This window comes from Oryctolagus cuniculus, chromosome 10, assembly GCF_964237555.1.
Source record: "Oryctolagus cuniculus chromosome 10, mOryCun1.1, whole genome shotgun sequence".
In the NCBI taxonomy this organism is placed as follows: domain Eukaryota; kingdom Metazoa; phylum Chordata; class Mammalia; order Lagomorpha; family Leporidae; genus Oryctolagus; species Oryctolagus cuniculus.
Genome location: NC_091441.1, coordinates 64221321 through 64239712, shown reverse-complemented (window position 1 = coordinate 64239712; position 18392 = coordinate 64221321). Strand labels below are relative to the sequence as shown.

General features: G+C 46.5%; 1 protein-coding gene across 1 annotated transcript in view; it reads left to right on the top strand.

Moving 5' to 3' along the window:
* The window catches only part of LAMA1 (laminin subunit alpha 1), a 179446-nt gene that overhangs the window by 32622 nt on the left and 128432 nt on the right, over positions 1–18392 (top strand). The window contains exons 2-3 of the mRNA XM_051851430.2: positions 3037–3207; positions 3400–3512. Coding sequence (XP_051707390.2) covers positions 3037–3207; positions 3400–3512 — 284 coding nt within the window. The remainder of the gene's footprint in view (positions 1–3036; positions 3208–3399; positions 3513–18392) is intronic.

Here is an 18392-nt window from a genome sequence, read left to right as displayed (position 1 = left end):
AGAAATTAGTGTTGTAGGCACAGTAACTAAAGTAAATGTTTCTAAAAAGATATGTCTATTTAAAAGGTAGAGAGAGAGGGAGAGAGAGAGAGAGAGAGAGAGAGAGAGAGAATCTGCTATCTACTGGTTCACTCCCCAAATGGCTACAGCAGCCAAGACTGGGCCAGGCTGAAGCCAAGAGCCAGGAGCTTCTTCTGGGTCTCCCACATGGTTGCAGGAGCCCAAAGCACTTGGGCCATCTTTCTCTTAACAAAAATGTGTAGTCTAACTATTGAGTACATGGCTAAGTAATGGGAAAATTGTCACATGTGTCATGCTTTGTTCTGCTTTTGATACATCTTTATGTGTAAAATCAAACTTTTATATTTGAGAAGGTGGGTATGTTTAGCCTGATTGGAGCATTCCACAATGTCGCATCTGTCAAAACATCACACGGTTCCCCATAAATAGGTATAATTTTCATGTGCCAGTTTAAATAAATGCATAAATACACAGAATGCAACCATTCTTCTTGGTGGGGTCTTGACCCTAATGTCCTTTCTCAGTCTTTGATGTCCCTTTGTCTTGCTTGGCACTCATGTAGCTTCTTTTTATTGAAATATTTCAGCAATCTTTGAATGAGTCAGCAACCTGAGCAAGTTCTAAAAAAGAGCTTTTTACAACGTGCTTTCTCCAGGACGTAGTTCCAGTGCTCTTCATCTTCTAGCAGATGTGATCTGGTGCCACAGGGAATAATGTATATTCTGTAACCACAGAGTGAGAGTCAGTGTGTTATGCAAGGTGTAATCTTTAGTGAAGATTTTCTAAAAAAAAAAAAAAAAAAAAAGGGTTATCTGGAAAGGAAGTTTTAGTTTTAGTGATAAGCAACGTGGCTGTGTAAATATGTACAATTTTTATTTGCAAATTTTTAAAAAAGGAAAAAAAAACATGGAGTGTTTTGGGAAATGGATCCGTTCAAGGTTTGCACGGCTGTGCTAACGAAGCTTTTTGCCCGTCTTTTTATTATTCTTTTTAAATTAGAGTATATTTAGAGGATCAGCCAGGTAAGGGAAAACAAGTTCTCCATAGTCTGCCTGGCATGAAGAACCCCCTGATGCTGGTGACTGCAATGTAATCGGGTGTGACTGGCCCAGGTGACTGAAGTTCATGCTCAAGAGCTTCATGCTGCTTTTTCTGGATGACATAGGGCAAAGGCTCCAGGAGACGGAGTGTGGTGGCCCCAAGACTCCTACCCTTGCCCCCCAGGAGCACCAGGCCCTGTAGCTCCCCAGGGTGGGAAACGAGGAATTCTCTTGAATCTGGGCAACCTAGGGGCAAATAGGGAAAAGGGGGCCGTTTGTGAGCTGGTCAAGTGTGTGTTGTCCATGGACAAGCACATTATTAGATCCGTTCTTGCGACCTCGGTTTATTTTCCTTGTTTGACTCATCTCTGTGACAGCAATGGACAGAGTTGACTGTACTAAAAACCTAAATGCTTGTGTGAGAAGTAGAACCCAGGAAAATGTTGCTTTAGCTGCTTGGATAAAACATCACAGTTGAAAAGTGTGCTGTATTTTACCTTTTAAGCACGTAAGAAAGCTTAGAGCCAGATTATTAGAATATTGTCGGCATGAAGGGTGGACTTGATTCGTTCTCTCGGTGCCAAGCGATGAGCATCAGCTCCTGCTGCCGGGTAAGAGCCACTCCGGAGAGCTTACATTTCACATCCGCATCTGACTACCGGCTGATGAAAACAGTAATCTGGGGGGCTAAGTAATTACACATGCTGATTCATCTGATTCCTCATAGAGCATTTTTTACTCCTTTTCCATTAAAAAATAAATCCATTTAAAACATATGGTAAAGAATAACCTTAAAAACGAAAATAAGTTTGTTAAATATAAAATGTGATATAAGTCTGTTATGTTTCAAAATTAAGACTACTGCTCTAGAATACAAACATTAAATGACTTTTCTACTTAGGGACTGGGGGCTTGTTGGAGCGAATAGGGCCTTTCCGTCAGGGCACAACTGCTGATAGGAGTTCTGTCTCGTGTGTGGTGCCTTTGAAAGACTACCTAAGATGTTCCTCTGTTTAATGGGTGCATGGGGAGCTTTTTTTTTTTCTTTTAATGTAGCGGCCCTAACAAAAATAACTTTTCATTTTATGATTCAAAGTATTAAACATTAGTATGAGAAAATTTCATTGGGCATATTAGGCAGCACCTAAAGATAAAAATTGGAGGCCTGACTTCCTTCCATATAGCCACAGTTATACTGTGCTCTTTCAGATCTCACTGGAAGATAAACACTTCAGAAATGTTCTGTGCAAGGAAAAGATTCTATCCTGTGATCTCTGAAGATCAAGTGCTAGTAACTGGGAGAAACCCCACTATGCCAAGACCCCGCCCATACTCTCAGTTAACAGTGTCCCTTCCCCTGGGTGTCTCCTCAGTGTCCTGTCCACCACAACTTCCGGGTCTCTGTAGATTCTGCCCTGCTCTCGTCCTCTCTTACCAAGATACAATTAAACAGCTAAAGAGCCTAATGGAGATGCTTTTCTCACAGTCGCCCAAAATTATTTTCTGAATAATAGTTTGGATCTGGTACAGATCCCACCGCCACCCCCCCGCCCCCCGCTTAAATATAAAAATAATTCAAGACAAAGGAGTGGTACAAAGGGAAAGATTAGTAGTAAATTAAAGAGAATTTTCAAAATTGGATCTTTGTATCCTAAAGTTTTTTCACCAAAGAAAGCAGAAGGCGGGGGGGGGGGGGAGAGGGAGAGGGAGAGGGAGAGAGAGAGAGAGAGAGATGGAGGGAAAGAGAGAGAGAGAGATTTTAGATGAGAGGAAAGACCTCTTGCAGCCAGTGTTGGAGTCCCCTCCATGGAACAGTTTCACCGAGAGAAAACGCTGCTGAACAGCTCGCTTTGTGTGAGGCCTCCGCCATTAGCACAAGGATTTTATCACCTTTCTGAGTCCCCTGCAAAGTGTCGGGGGTGAGCCTCCTTTTGGATTCCAGGGCTCAGCTGATGCGGTGAATTGTGCCTTCCAGGTCTGTTTCCTGCCATCCTCAATCTCGCCAGCAATGCTCACATCAGCACCAACGCCACGTGCGGGGAGCGGGGGCCCGAGATGTTCTGTAAGCTGGTGGAGCACGTGCCGGGTCGGCCTCTGCGGAACGCCCAGTGCCGGATCTGCGACGGCAACAGCGCCAACCCCAAAGGCAAGCGCTGCCCCTTCCGCCCCGAAGCACGCGCGCGCAAACTCACACGTTCCGGAACTGCGATGAAGATGGCCGTGAGGGAGCCGTGAGCCGTGCACCTTCACTGCTGTCCGTTTCTACCAGTTTAGATGTTCGAAAATCTGAAGCCAGCCAGGCCTGAGAAAAATGCGTGTCTTTATTTTCTCTTGACAGAACGCCATCCCATCTCAAATGCGATCGATGGCACCAATAACTGGTGGCAAAGTCCCAGTATTCAAAACGGGAGAGAGTATCACTGGGTCACAATCACGCTGGACTTAAGACAGGTGGGTAAGGCCACTGCTGGCGAAGAGTGTGTGTGGTCCTTGTTTCAGAAAGTCTGGCTTGTATGTTGAAATGCTTGCATTCTGCGCACACAGGTGAAGTCCTGCTCCATGGCACCGTGCCTTGGCACATGTGCCCTTCCCAGGTGTTTCTCAGAAGTCGCTCCACAGGTGCTCCCCTGTGGTTGATGTCCTTTGCAGCTATGTCAGCAGGGCATCCTCATCTGTTGCAGGAGTCTTCAAAATGTTTGTGGAAAATGCATATCATGAAAAACCATGCAAGTGTTTCAAACACTTTTGAAAATAAGCTTATCTTTTACTTCCATCTGTCCACAGATTTTTTTCAAGTGCCCGTGTATGATGCCAGGTTGTGTGCTTGATGCTAGCAGGTGCACTGGGGAAGGCGAGAAAGGGCAAAACACATGCAGTCCTTACCTATCAGTCTTTTTTTTTTTTTTTTTGACAGGCAGAGTTAGATAGTGAGAGAGAAAGGTCTTCCTTTTGCCGTTGGTTCACCCTCCAATTGCTGCCGCGGCTGGCGCGTTGCTGCCGCGGCTGGCGCGTTGCAGCCGGCACATCACACTGATCCAAAGCCAGGAGCCAGGTGCTTCTCCTGGTTTCCCATGCGGGTGCAGGGCCCGAGTACTTGGGCCATCCTCCACTGCACTCCCGGGCCACAGCAGAGAGCTGGCCTGGAAGAGGGGCAACCGGGACAGAATCCGGCGCCCCGACCAGGACTAGAACCCGGTGTGCCGGTGCTGCAGGCGGAGGATTAGCCTAGTGAGCCGCGGCGCCGGCCTCTTACCTATCAGTCTTACCATCTTTGCTGTTGGCATTGTGCGGAGTAGTGTGAGTGTTACTCTGAGGTTGGGAATGATCGAGCGTAATGTTTAACCTCTGACTGTCTCACCACATGCTGTCCTTCAGGGCCATGTGTAAGCTGAAGCTCCCAGTGCTAAGGTGAGCAAAGTAAGGCAGAATTGGCTCCAGTGGCACCTGCCACGTCTGCGGCCTCTTATCTTGCTTCAGTGCCACGGGGGAGCCTGGAGGGAAATATGATTATGGGTCCTGGGTGCCCCAGGATTTCTGGGGGCAGGAAGGGGCAAGAAAGGGGAGTGAGTGGAAAGGGGAAAAAAAAAAGGAGATGTTTTGGAGCTTTTGTCACAATTTCTGATTTAAATTCTTCAGAAAAGTCATAGACATTCTTACTTATTTCTGTTCAATTTCTCCTGTGTTAGAATCCATAAGTTTTATGTAAAATTGTTGAATCATTTGAAAGAAACAAATAGTTGAAGCACACATTATAAAATTTTATATTATTGGTGGAGATTTAATTATGAATAAGCCTATATATTTGAGCAAGTGATAGTTTAAAAATGTGGGAGATTTTAAGTAAAACACAAGGCAGTACTGGGCAGAATGATGTACAAGGAACCTCTGATCTCTAATAATTACAGTGAGTGAAGTAGCAATATGCTGACCTAGCATCCAAGCTGACATTTTAGCACAGGACCACAGTATCATAAAAATAACATAACACCTCAGATAGTGTGACTTGTACTTATGTGGACCTCTTAATATTTCAAATACCCCTAAAGAAAATGAGAATACCCCCCCTTTTTTGCTCTGGTATTTGTATACCAGCAGCAAGAATGGTTATTTGGGAAATTTTAGTTTTCCCATCACCTTTCTGATTTATTTCCCTTTTTCTAAAGCAAGAAGTACAACTACAGTCTGGTGCCATTTGACAACATGTGCTGCAGAAATGCGTTATTAGATTTTTGTCACGGTTGGCATACATCTAGGTGGTGTAGCCTACTGTAACCTCACATGCATGATTGTCCGTGCAGCCCTTTTGTACAGCTGGCTACACAATAAACTCACCAGCATCATCACACACACATATGTGTGGTGTTGTGGGGAGCAACCCAGACTGGACTGAGTTACTGGAATTAAGACTTATTCTATGCATCTGCTCTCCCACAATATGGCGCTGGGAGAGGAGGCAACAGCTTCTACCCAGCTGCCTCTCACCAACTTGACAAGCTGCAGGACCTGCTCCTGATTGGAGGAGAGCAGCGTACTCGGCGTGTGGGCAGCCGAGTTAGGATTGGCGGAGGAGGACTATAAAGGAGGAGAGAGACGGCATGCACGAGGAACATCTAAGGGGAACATCTACCTGAGGAACACCTGTGCAGCCCCCGAGAGAGCCGGCCGGCGGTGTGCCGCTCCCCCGCGGAAGTGGGGAAGGTGGCAGGGGGAACCGCCCTTCCACGGAGGTGGAAGGGACGGTAGCCAACCCGGGAAGAACCAACAGCAAACCCGGGGAGGGCCGAGCAGACGAAAGAACAGTGCAGGGTCCTGTGTCGTTCCTCCACAAAGACGGGGAGCGACATAATGGTGCCGTGACTCGGATATGAAGCCTAGGCAGAGCTTAGTGTCATTCCTCCATGAAGAGGGGGAGCGACATAATGGTGCCGTGACTCGGATATGAAGCCTAGGCAGGGTTTAGTGTCGTTCCTCCACGAAGAGGGGGAGCGACAGGTGTTGTGTGTTACAGCATTATGAGGGATATGAGGTCTGTAGGTGATGAGATTTTTCAGTCCCATTGAAATCTATGGGATCACTGTGGAACAGGTCATCCATCGTGGACTGAAACCATGGGCACATAGCTGGATATGCATCATTAGACATGTGAGATTGTGTGTGCTTGGCCACATTAAGAACTGAATATTCTGCATGTAGATTTCAAACGCATTCTACTATCCATTGTCTTGTTGCTTAGCTTCATCTTTTGCTTTTGGTTGGAGGGAGCCAACTTGAAGAATTCTAGAAGAGAGCATCAGCTTTAGATCTTTTGAAGGCCTGTTTCAAAAACAAGCATGGACACACAGCTGTAGACTTCATTGGGTAATTTCTACTATTTGAGAGTAAGCCCCTAAAATAAGGTAACATAAAATAATTGGTACTCAGAGGTTTCTATATCTCTGACCCAGTATAAAAATTCCTCCAGGCCTTCAATAAAAAAGAGTCCATTATGCTTATATCTTAGCTAACCCGTCCCAGATGCTTTATTGAGCCTCTTATTATAAGCATTTTGAGTTTGCGGAAGGCATGTTTTAGTGAATACACACAGACTGAGATTCAGGATTCGCAAAGCATAGTGCCATGGTCGTTCAGGTGAATTGCAGTCATCACTACCTGTGCTTTTCCAATGCAGTTGGCCCGCCTCTCTGTAGGTTCCTTACCCTCACAGTTCACCAACAACAGCTGGAAGATATTTGGGGGAAAAAAATTGCATGTACTGAACATACATGGACTCATTTCCTTGTCCTTGTTCCCTCACAATTCAGTATAACAACTATTTGCATTGCATTTACCTTATATTAGGTATTCTAAGTAATCTAGGGATGATTTCCAGGTCACAGGAGAATGTGTGTAGGTTCCATGCAAGTACTTCACCATGTATAAAGGATTTGGACATCTGGGCTTTTTGTATCCACAAGGGTCCTGGGTCCAATCCTCCATGGATAGTGAGGGGACACTGTACTTCGGTTTTTAGCTTAAAAAAATAAAGACACTTTCTTTTTTTTTTTTTTTTAAAAAAAAGGAGGGGACATAGTGGAGTTAAACTATTGCCTATAGCACCAGCATCCAATATGGGCACTGGTTCAAGTCTCGGCTGCTCCGCTTGCCATACAGCTCCCTGCTAAAATGCCTGGGAAAACTGCAGATGATGCTCCAAGTCCTTAGGCCCCTGCATCCACATGGAAGACACAGAAGAAGCTCCTGGTTTCAGCCTGGCCCAGTCCTGGCCATCGCAGCCATTTTGGGGAGTGAGCCAATAGATGGAAGACCTCTCTCTGTCTCTGTCTCATCTCTCCCTCTCTCTCTCTCTCCGTGGGTGTGACTCTGCCTTTCAAATAAATAAAAGCTACCTCTTTAAAAAAAATGAAGACCTTTGCTTTGAATAGACACCATGTCACTAACCCACATAGCAACATTAACGATAATTTCCTGATAACTTTTGCCATCCATATCCACTTGTCCTAGTTTATCCACCAATGCCTTTTATAAATTTTTCTCGAATGAGGGTCTGATAAAGGCCACTAATTGCATTTGGTTGTTCCGCTTCCTGAATCCTTCCAGTCTGGATTGTTCTCCACAGTGTTTTAAGAGACTGTGTTTTTGTCTGGATCGTTCTCCACAGTGTTTTAAGAGACTGTGTTTTTGAATAAATCTGTTGTCTTGTAGAGTCTTGCACATTCTGGATTTGTCTGATTGTTTCATCGTGGCTGGATTTGATGTGTTCTTTTATGCCCTCAGCCTCCTGTGAATGAAATTCAGCTTTAAGGGTCTGATTAGATTCCATCTAAATGTGCCTGTCAGGCATACCTCACTGGTGATCCAGGCTAATCCGTGTTCCCTCCTCTCAGGAAGTTTTCCCACTGGGCATGGCAGAAATTTGAACCCTGTCTGGCTGTTGGTAGCCAGGTCTCTCCCTTGTCTTGAATTTCTTTTCCCTTTCACATCTCCCATCTCGTTTATTTTCATTATTATTATTTGCATGGAGGAGAGAGAGAGAGAGAGGAGATTCCCACCACATCTGGTTTCCTGGAAGATGCCCCAGGTGGGTACCACTGAGCTGAGGCTGAAGCAGGGATCTGAGAATTCAATCCAGGCCTTAGTGCCACGTGGGCGGCAGGATCCCAACTACCTGAGCCGTCATCTGCTGTCTCCCAGGACCTACAGTAAAAGGAAATTGGAATCTGAACACAGAGCCTGGTGTTGAACCTGGCTCCTTTAAGGTCCTGCTGACACTCGGATCTCAAGTCTGGCTCCACCTTCTGATGACTTCTACTGCCCAAGTCCACGTGTTTCCCTGTCATGCCAGCCATCAGCTAGCCACTGGTTTAATTTCCAGACTGTATACCGCACAGGAGCAAGGGACCACAGCTCCCTGCTTCCTCTTCCTTCTCTTCTTTCTCATCTCATTGCTTGCCCTGTTAACATTTATTGGTGTTGTGCTCACTCTTGCGAAACCAGACATTGGCACAGGCCAGGCACACACTGAACCACTGCAGTGTGGAGCAGTGCTTTCTCGTATTGCGCGCTTCCCTTTCTTGGTCACAGTCTCATTAAAATAAGACAATAAACAAATAAGCCTTTTTTTTTAAAAAATAAAGGTTTGATTTATTTATTTGGAAGACAGAGGCAAAGAGAGAAAGAGATGGCAAAAGGTCTTCTATCTGCTGGTTCACTCCCCAGATGGCCACAATGGCTGGAACTGGGCCCATCCGAAGCCAGGAGCCAGGAGTTTCTTCCTGCTTTCCCATGCAGTGCAGGGGCCCAAGAACTTGGGCCATCTTCTACTGCTTTCCCAGGCCATAGCAGAGAGCTGGATGAGAAGAGGAGCAGCCAGGACTCAAACTGGCTCCCAGATGGGATTCTGGTGCTGCAGCCGGATGCTTAGCACACTACGCCACAGCGCTGGCTCCACAAATAAGCCTTTTGACTGCTTTGTTTCACTTCTGCAAAAATGTAAAATCTAAAGTCTGTGAAGTAAAATTGTTGGGCTTTAATATTATCAGAAGTCGTAAAACCATATTGCAAATGTATCCATGTAACTTAATAAATATGTCAGGTCCTGAGGTTTTTATGGCCAAATTAGCTTCATTCCATGCTGGCAAATGCTAGATCCTGATGTTATTCATGATCCACTAGTTGATGACAGCTACTGAAATTTCATACAGCACTTTCAGCTTCTACATATAAATGATTGGTTATCTGGAAGGTAAACAGAGAAAAGATAAAAAGTGGTGTTATCAGAAACTCCATAAATGTTGTATGGTTTGCTGTAAGTTTTATCTTCAGAGTGTTTGTTTTAGTAGCATATTACAAGAGGGTTGATTAGATATATCTCTTTTCTTTAAAATAATGCTTGCTATTCCTTCTTTCATTGATTCATGATATTTTAGAAGCTGCATTGCTGGATATTTAGCAATGTCTTATTTTTTAAAAATCCATGGAAATGGAATGCATGATTTTTTTTAAAATAAAGCTTAACAGTCAACTTTAACAAATATAAAACTGGCATTTATGTGGTGGCCTCCATTTATAAAATGCTAGTTACTATCAAGTGATTTAGGAGCTCACTCGTTTTGTAGGACTAATGCTGAAATGAGACAGTCATCTTTTTGATAACTTTAAATGGAAGAGAGAAAGCATGAGCTTCATGTATTTTTAATTTTATGATCATCAAAATTCTTGCAGGGGCTGGCATTTGGTCTCTTGGGTGACAATTACGGAGAAAATTGCTGGTAGGGATGCCTTGCTTTGAATTTTGGGTCCTACTCCTGATCCCATCTTCCTGCTAATGCAGACCCTAGGATACAGCAGTGATGGCTCAAGTAGGTACATCCCTGCCTTCCATGTGGGAGAAGCTGGGTTTTGTATGGCTGCTAGCTTCAGCTTGGCTCAGCCTTGGTCTTTGCAGGCTTTTGGGGAGTGACCAGCAGACAGGAAATTTCTGTCTTTCTGTCTGCCTGCCTGTCTCCTCTGTCTCTCACATGAATAAAAATTGATAAAAATGTTTGAAAATTATTTTATGTTCTACTAATTAAATTAAAAGTTACTCCCTGAGTAGCATTTCCCAGTAGGACATAAGGATTTCCAGTTTGAGAAACATTGTATTAAAAGTTAATATGCTGGGTAGATGAAAAAGTGCTCTACATCTTTAGTGATTAAGGAAATAAAAAATTAAAATAAGACACTAATTTATACCCATTAAGATGCTTTTCATGAAAGAAGTGGAGTCCGACGCCATGGCTCAATAGGCTAATCCTCCGCCTTACGGCGCCGGCACACCAGGTTCTAGTCCCGGTCAGTCGGGGCGCCGGATTCTGTCCCAGTTGCCCCTCTTCTAGGCCAGCTCTCTGCTGTGGCCAGGGAGTGCAGTGGAGGATGGCCCAGGTGCTTGGGCCCTGCACCCCATGGGAGACCAGGAGAAGCACCTGGCGCTCCTGGTTTCGGATCAGCGTGGCGCGCCAGCCACTGGAGGGTGAACCAACAGCAAAAGGAAGACCTTTCTCTCTGTCTCTCTCTCTCACTGTCCACGCTGCCTGTCAAAATAAATAAATAAATAAATAAATAAATAAATAAATAAATAAATAAGAAAGAAAGAAAGAAAGAAGTGGAAACTTACAGGTGTTTGAGAGGATGTGAAACAATTGAGAACCCTGTGCATTGCCAGTGGGAATGGGAAAAGCTACAGCGCTGTGGAGAACAGTATGGCTGCTCCTCAGAAATCAAACCTAGCATTGCCAGGATGCGGCCACTGCACTCCCAGCTGCATGCCCAGGAGACTTGAAAGTGGGGACTCTGACAAGTATACTAATGTTCATCGCACAATTTTACCATAGCTAAAAGGCAGAAACCTCCCAAATGTCCACCAACGGAGGAACCGATGAACACATTGTGGTATCTCTATACAATAGGATATTTTTAAAAAGAGTGAAATTTTGCCACATTCTATATTGTGGATGAAATTTTGCCACATTCTATGTCATGGATATACCTTGAACACTTATGCTAAGTGAAATAAGCCAGATGGGAAAGAAGAATTGTAGGATTCTATTTAGGAGGGGTACCTAGGGCAGTCAGAGTCATAGAGACAGAGGGTAGAGGGTGCTCTCCAGGCACTGGAGGGAGGGCAATGGGGCATTGGAGTCCTGCAAACATGCTGGAGTTGAAGGGTGGTGATAATTGTACAATAATGTGAATATACTTAACACCACTGAATTGTACTCTTAAAAACCTCTGAAGTGGTCATTGTTATGTATAATACCTCAATTAAAAAATGCACTGTGATTCACATCCTACCTTTTATCAGCCAGGGGCCAGTGAGGACAGAAACCACACTGGTCATTAAGGGAATGTTAGTGTGGGGAATTGCTGCCACAGTGTTGGAGATCTGGAAAAGGGAACAGGAAGGTAACCCAGGCACAGGCTTGGAGGAGCGTCCCTTGTCGTTAATGGGGGACATGGGTGGCCCCTCTGGAGACGAGTCACCTGCTGTCGCCAGGCCAGGAGGCACAGGACGATCGCGAGGACACAACACCACAGTCCTTGTGAGGACACAATGCCACAGTCCTTGTGAGGACGCAACGCCACAGTCCTTGTGGACTGTGCTGGGTGAGGCTGGGACTGCAACACCAGGAGGGCTGCAGGCTGCTGCTCTGTCTACTGGCCATTCCTGTGGCATTGCGTCCTCCCAAGGACTGTGGCGTTGTGTCCTCGCGATCACCCTGTGCCTCTGGGGCTCTTATTTTCCCCTTTTGGCGCATGCTGAAGCTGGGGCTTAGAGAGTTTCAGTGACTTGCTGCAGGGCAGGACTCTCTGAGAGTCAAGGCCCTCCAGCTGAGACCGTGTGACATATATGCTTATGCCCTGTTCTGTTTAACATTTCAGCATGAACATTTCCCAGCGGAACTAAGACTCATTAGCAGGAATTGTTAAAGCTGCGTTAGTAAAGCCTTCTCTGTGGTTTGCCCAACTGTCGCATAACCACTTCTGCACTTGGCACTTGGGTGTTTTCCGTTATGGGGAATAACTTTAGTTTTCCATGAAGAAGGGTTACTCTCTACGTGTGTAATGCAGTGAACACAAATCATTTCATGGTTGGCTTTGCTTTGAGTATCCCTTTGCAAATAAACAGTCATTGCCTCATATCCATATAGGAAATGTATAGGTATAGTTATGGACTATTTCAGGATTATTTTTCCCCTCATCTGTATAATTTCATCCACCCTCCCCAACAATCCTGAAATAATCTCCTCTTTGAAGGAGCACAGGACAAGGGGTTTCCAAGTTTGCTTGGGTCACTTGGCTTGATGTGCTGGAGCTAGGATTGGAAACTCGGACTTCAAGGTCTTTGAGGCTGTGCCACGCTGCCTCACCTCACTGTCTCTGGTCTGCAGTTGCTGCCATTTTACAATGAGTCTGGTTTCTCCTGATGTTGGAGAGTCTGGATTCTGGCCCTTTCGCCCTTGTTCTGTTGACGGACTTTGCAGCTCAACAGGGTTCTCTTGCTTGTGAATGGGGCAGAGCATTCATGCTTGTTCCCCACTTTCACATCAGTACAGAGTGTTAACGCTTGTTTCTGCTTTTACATTGACACGGAATATTAAACTTGTTGCGTGGTTTTCATTTAATAGAATGTTAATGCTTGCTTCCTGCTTTTACATTAATGTAGAATATTAATACTGCTGCATGCTTTTCCATTATAGAATATTAATGCTTGTTCCCTGCTTTTACGTAATGCTGAGTATGAATGCATGTTTTTACATTAACACAGAGTATTAATACTTGTTGCATGCTTTTATATTAATACAGTATTAATATTTATTTCCTGCTTTGCATTAATGGAGTATTAATACTGGCTTCATGCTCTTACATTAACCTAGCGTATTAATACTTGTTCCCTGCTTCACAGTGTCTGATAGAATAGGGTGCTACCCAGCATGTGATTTTTTTGGCCAAGCAGCAAGAAAATGAATGCATATGTCTTACTGTCTTTTAAAAACATTTAAACCTGGGCAAAACTTTCACTAGGAAGGTCTGCGAGGTGAGTAAAGTTGTGTAATTTTCTTTAGAAGAAGGAATCTGTCTCCTACAGAAGGAAAGATTCCCCACAGCCTGGGGACTGACGCTGCCTGGAGGGGCAGTGCTTGATTTTCTGTGTAGGTTTAATGAGGAAGTGGCACTTTGTTGTGGGACCATGGTCACAGACGGGCCTTTGTTCCATGCAAACCTGTAGACAAGAGCTGCTTGTTTGCTGGGATTGGTGAGACCTCATTAATTCAGATGACTGTTGTGTTTTCTCCCCAAATTTCTGAAAAATTGACTGGGTTTATTACGATGTCAATCAAATATAAAATGTTGGCTAAGCACATTGACAAGGTCAATAAGAAAACAGGGAAATTTCACATTCTTCAGACACAATCTTTACAGACTTTTGGAACAAGAATTGCATATAAATCGGTGCCTCTTGCTACAAATGAGACTTGGCTGTTCATTAAAGGAGTTAGCCAGAGACATTCCTGGAAATGCTCTGATGAAACTGCTGTTCCTGGGTACTTGCACGCAGTCGAAGTGATCCAGTTTCAGTTTTCTATTACTACATGCTGACCTCAACCTGTTCTAAATACCGAGCTCTCTGAAATTGATCAGCTAAATGAATAGGTGGGCAGGACTCTCTTACATTATGATTTGGAAGTCAGCCACATCAGATTCCTGTCTGAAGACAAGTCTATCTTTTTTGTCATGTTCTCTGTGAAGCTCCTGGTCTCAGAAGTACACCCTTGTTTTGTGTTCACAAAGAAAGACATATTCTGTTATGTCACTTTATTTTCTCCTATGCAGCTTTTCTTCGGTTATCTGTTGCTTTGTAAGAAACCACTGCAAAACTTGATGGCTTGAAACAGAAACCTTCAGCTGATACCTTTCCTAGTTTCTGTGGGTCAGGATTTTAGGAAGAGCCTGAGTGAGCAGGGGTGTGCAAGGTGGCAGACCCTGGGCCGGGAGGGGGCAGCTTAAGGGAGAGGGTGCTGGGGCAGCTGGGGGAAGGGGACCTGCGGCAGCCCGAGGCGGGTCCGGTGACTGTCTTCATGTCATCTCAGGGTCCCTCTGTGTGGGCTGTCATGCAGGCTGGCATGTGCTTCCTACAGCATGGCTGCCCTGGGGCCCCTGGTCCTAGGGTGTACAGGACCCCATCATGACTGCTTCAGACCAAAAGGGAGAGGTTACTTTCTTCTGTACTTATTTAATTTTATCTAATTTGAAAGAGAGATGCAGAGACGGAGAGAGAAGGAATATCTCCCGTCCATTGGTTCATTCCCCCAAATGCACAAAGCCTGTGTCTAGGCCAGGCCAAAGCCAGAAACCAGGAACCCAGTCTAGGCCTATCACCCAGGTGGCAGGGCCCTAACTCCTTGAGCCACCACCTGCTGCCTCCCAGGGTGTGCATGGCCGGGAAGCTAGAATCGTGGAGCTCAGACTTGAACCTGAGCGCTCTGAGTAGGAACTCCCAGCAGCTCCTTTGCTGCTGCACGAAACCCCTGCTCCGGCCTTTCCCTTTATACCTGTCCTCCAGAGACACACGGCGCCAGTGCTCAGTGAGCTACCCTGTCACTGAGGCCGGCTGAAGAGTAGACCAGCCCCTGTCCACAGGAGGAGGGGAGAGAATTTGAGTGCTGTCGGCAAGCTACAGCTGCCGCCCACTTCTGGAAGGGTCTTTCTGCAGCAGAGGCTCCCATCCTGGCAGCTTTGGCAGCCTCGGCCATCTTGCCCATCATCTTCAGATGAAGTAAAGGCTGAAGGATGCCAATGGGGACACAGATATTGTACCCTAAGCTATTCGAGGTTAATAACAGATGAGCAGAATAAGTGAAAATAACCAGGGCCAGGCTCCAAGAGCTACATGGGGTCTTGTTTCCGGATGAAATTTATATTAGGTTTTCTCATTTGTGGATTAGCAGAGGTCAAGGGTAACCGTTTTGCCATTTGGCAGAGTTCTGTTCTCTTTCTCGCTTTGTGGCTTTGAGTGGCGGTGGTGGGGGCAGGGTTGGCCATGCCCTCCATCTCAGCATCTCTTGCTCTCGAGGGACCTGGGGAGGATTCTGGGAGACCCATGAGAACAGTTTTGTAAGATTCTGTCACAATATGCCTTTCATGTCCCTAACAGTTTTGGCATAGAAATAAAGCTTTTTGTGTATTTATGGAAAGAAAGGGAAGTTCATTCTGAAATCACTGTTTCGTCCTCTTGTGTTGAGGCAGAGAAAGAGATAAGTTTTGATTTCTGGAGAAATGTTTCTTTGAGTCAGTCAGGGCAACTTGGAATCCATTTTAGCATTTTCCCCCTTTTCTGTGCATGGACTTAGCTTCTACTCAGATTGTATAATTTCCATCTTTAAAAACAAAGCCGTAACAGATAAAGTGGTTTATGAATACCTCAGCTAGACACCCAGATAGCTCTTGTGTTTTTAATGTCTTCAATGAGATTTTTCTCTACACAGAGCTGCTTTTATTCTCACAAAGAAGTAACATTTGATAATAGAAGAACATTTCAAAAATATAGACAAGTCAGAGAAAAAGTTTTATAATTGACACAATAATTGTACTTATGTATGGGGTATAGTGTGATAGCTCCATACACGTAAAAGTGTGTGATGATCCAATCAGAGTGATTAGCATTGCCTCCCTTAAACATTGATCATTTCTTTGTGTTGGGGAGGTTTGAACTCCTGTCTCCAAGTTCTTTGTAAGATGCATAATAAGGCCGGTGCTGCGGCTCACTAGGCTAATACTCCGCCTTGTGGCACCGGCACACCTGGTTCTAGTCCCGCTCGAGGCGCTGGATTCTGTCCCGGTTGCCCCTCTTCCAGGCCAGCTCTCTGCTGTGGCCCAGGAGTGCAGTGGAGGATGGCCCAAGTGCCTGGGCCCTGCACCCCATGGGAGACCAGGAGAAGCACCTGGCCCCTGCCTTCGGATGGGTGCGGTGCACTGGCCGCGGCGGCCATTGGAGGGTGAACCAACGGTAAAGGAAGACCTTTCTCTCTGTCTGTCTCCCTTACTGTCCACTCTGCCTGTCAAAAAAAAAAAAAAGATGCATAATAAATTGATGTGAACTACAGTCACTCTGCTTGCTGTAGAGCATTAGAACTTGTGCCCTCTCTCCAACTGTGTTTTAAAAGCCTCCCTGTAATTCTAACAGCCAGGGATCACCTTGTGCTCAATTCTGCGATGTCTGAGAGTGCTGTGTGTAATTCTACATCTGACGCATGAATTCCCTGCCTGGGCCTGGGGTCTCAGATGAGCAAGACAATGATCACATCCACCTGGAGCCCTTAGCACACAGAGAGTAAGTTCCTCTGCTATGCTAACCGACACAGCAGGCTGCTACCATGGTAGTTTCTGGCAAAGCTGGCCCTCAAGGGGCTTTGGGTCTAGTGGGGAAGAAGGTGATTAAGCAGCAGGTTTCAGCTCCGTGGTGAGGGGTATGCAGGGCCGGGTCTGCGTGGAGAACACATAGGAAGGGCTCCTGAGTGTCGCTCCCCCTCTTCGTGGAGGAACGACACAGGACCCTGCGCTGTTCTTTTATCTGCTCGGCCCTCCCCGGGTTTGCTGCTGGTTCTTCCCGGGTTGGCTACTATCCCTTCCACCTCCGTGGAAGGGCAGTTCCCCCTGGCCACATTCCCCACTTCCGCAGGGGAGCGGCACACCGCCGGCCGGCTTTCTCGGGGGCTGCACAGGTGTTCCCCTTAGATGTTCCCCTTAGATGTTTCTGGTGCATGCCGTCTCTCTCCTCCTTTATAGTCCTCCTCCGCCACTCCCAACTCGGCTGCCCACACGCCGAGTACGCTGCTCTCCTCCAATCAGGAGCAAGTCCTACAGTTTATTGGTTGAACTGGAGGCAGCTGTGCAGAAGCTGTTTACTTCTCTCCCAGCGCCATATTGTGGGAGAGCAGATGCATAGAATAAGTCTTAATTCCAGTAACTCAGTCTAGTCCGGATTGCTCCCCACAGATCCCCCTTTCTTTTTATTTTTGGCGTTGATACGCGCCTGTCTTCGGTGCCCCATGGCACACACTCTGCTCTGCTTGCTAGAGTTGCCACAGGTTCTTACAAGTCCTATCAATCAGGCAAACCGAATCCGGGTCCTCTCTTCGCCATGTTGTGAGGAGGTTTTTAGGTGCTGATGCGTGCCTGTGTTTGGTGCCCTGCAGCACATGCTCTGCTCTGCCTGCAGGGGCTTACAAGCCCTAATAATCAGGCAAACCGAATCCAAGCCTTCTCATTGCCGTATTGTGGGGGAGACTTATTAGTGTTGGTTCGTGCCTATCTTCGGTGACCTGCAGCTCATACTCTGGTCGAGCTGCTTGCTGGTGCTTACCGCCTTAATCAGGCAGACCAAATCCAAGCCTCCTAATTGCTGTATTGTGGGGAGGCCTTACTGATGTTAATTCGTGCCTGTCTTCGGTGACCTGCGGCGCATAAGCTGCTAGCCGCCCGCAGGTGCTCATCGCCTCACTTAATCAGGCAGACCGAATCCAAGCTCTCACATTGCAGTGTTGTGGGGAGGCCTTTCTATTTCTCTACTTCTCTATCTCCGGGCATTCCTATTTCTCCCATTTTACTTCTATCTTCCAGCATTCCTATTTCTCTCATTTTACTTCTAAACTTCTGTTTCTCTTATCCCCGCAGCTTCCCGCTCTCATTTTACTTCTAAACTTCTGTTTCTCTTATCCCCGCGGCCTCCCGGCGCCCGCCCCGAGGCAGCTTCACGGCTCCGCGCGGCTTCCCGGCGCCTCGCCCCGCCAGCGGGCTCCCGGCTCTGCGCGGCTCGGCTTCGCGCGCACACTCTGCAGTCTCCACGCCTTTCGCGTCTGCACCACGGCCTCGCGCCAGCCCCGTTCCCTATCTATTCACGCCCCGTGCTCTCTCTGCACGCGGCGGCTTCCGCGAGTCACACAGCGTAGCTTGCGTCTCCACCACTAGCATTCAATCCAAGTTCCCCGGGCTAGCCTGGCGAATTCAACACAGCTTACGTCTCCGCCCCACGGTTTGGCTTCCCGTCCTTTGCTCCCCGGGCTAATCAGACGGATCCCAATCTGGCTTACGTTTCAGCTTCTGGTTTCAACTTTTCACCCCCTATTCCCGGGCTAACTTGAGAATCCCAAAGTGGCTTGTGTTTCCGCCTCGGCCTGCCCCCCGCGGCTTCAATTTCCCTAACATTTTTCTCTACCCGGTATGTTTCCCCAAGCTTTCCTCCAACAATACTCCTCCCTCATTTCTCCTGGCCTCTCCCCACAGTCCGCATCCGAG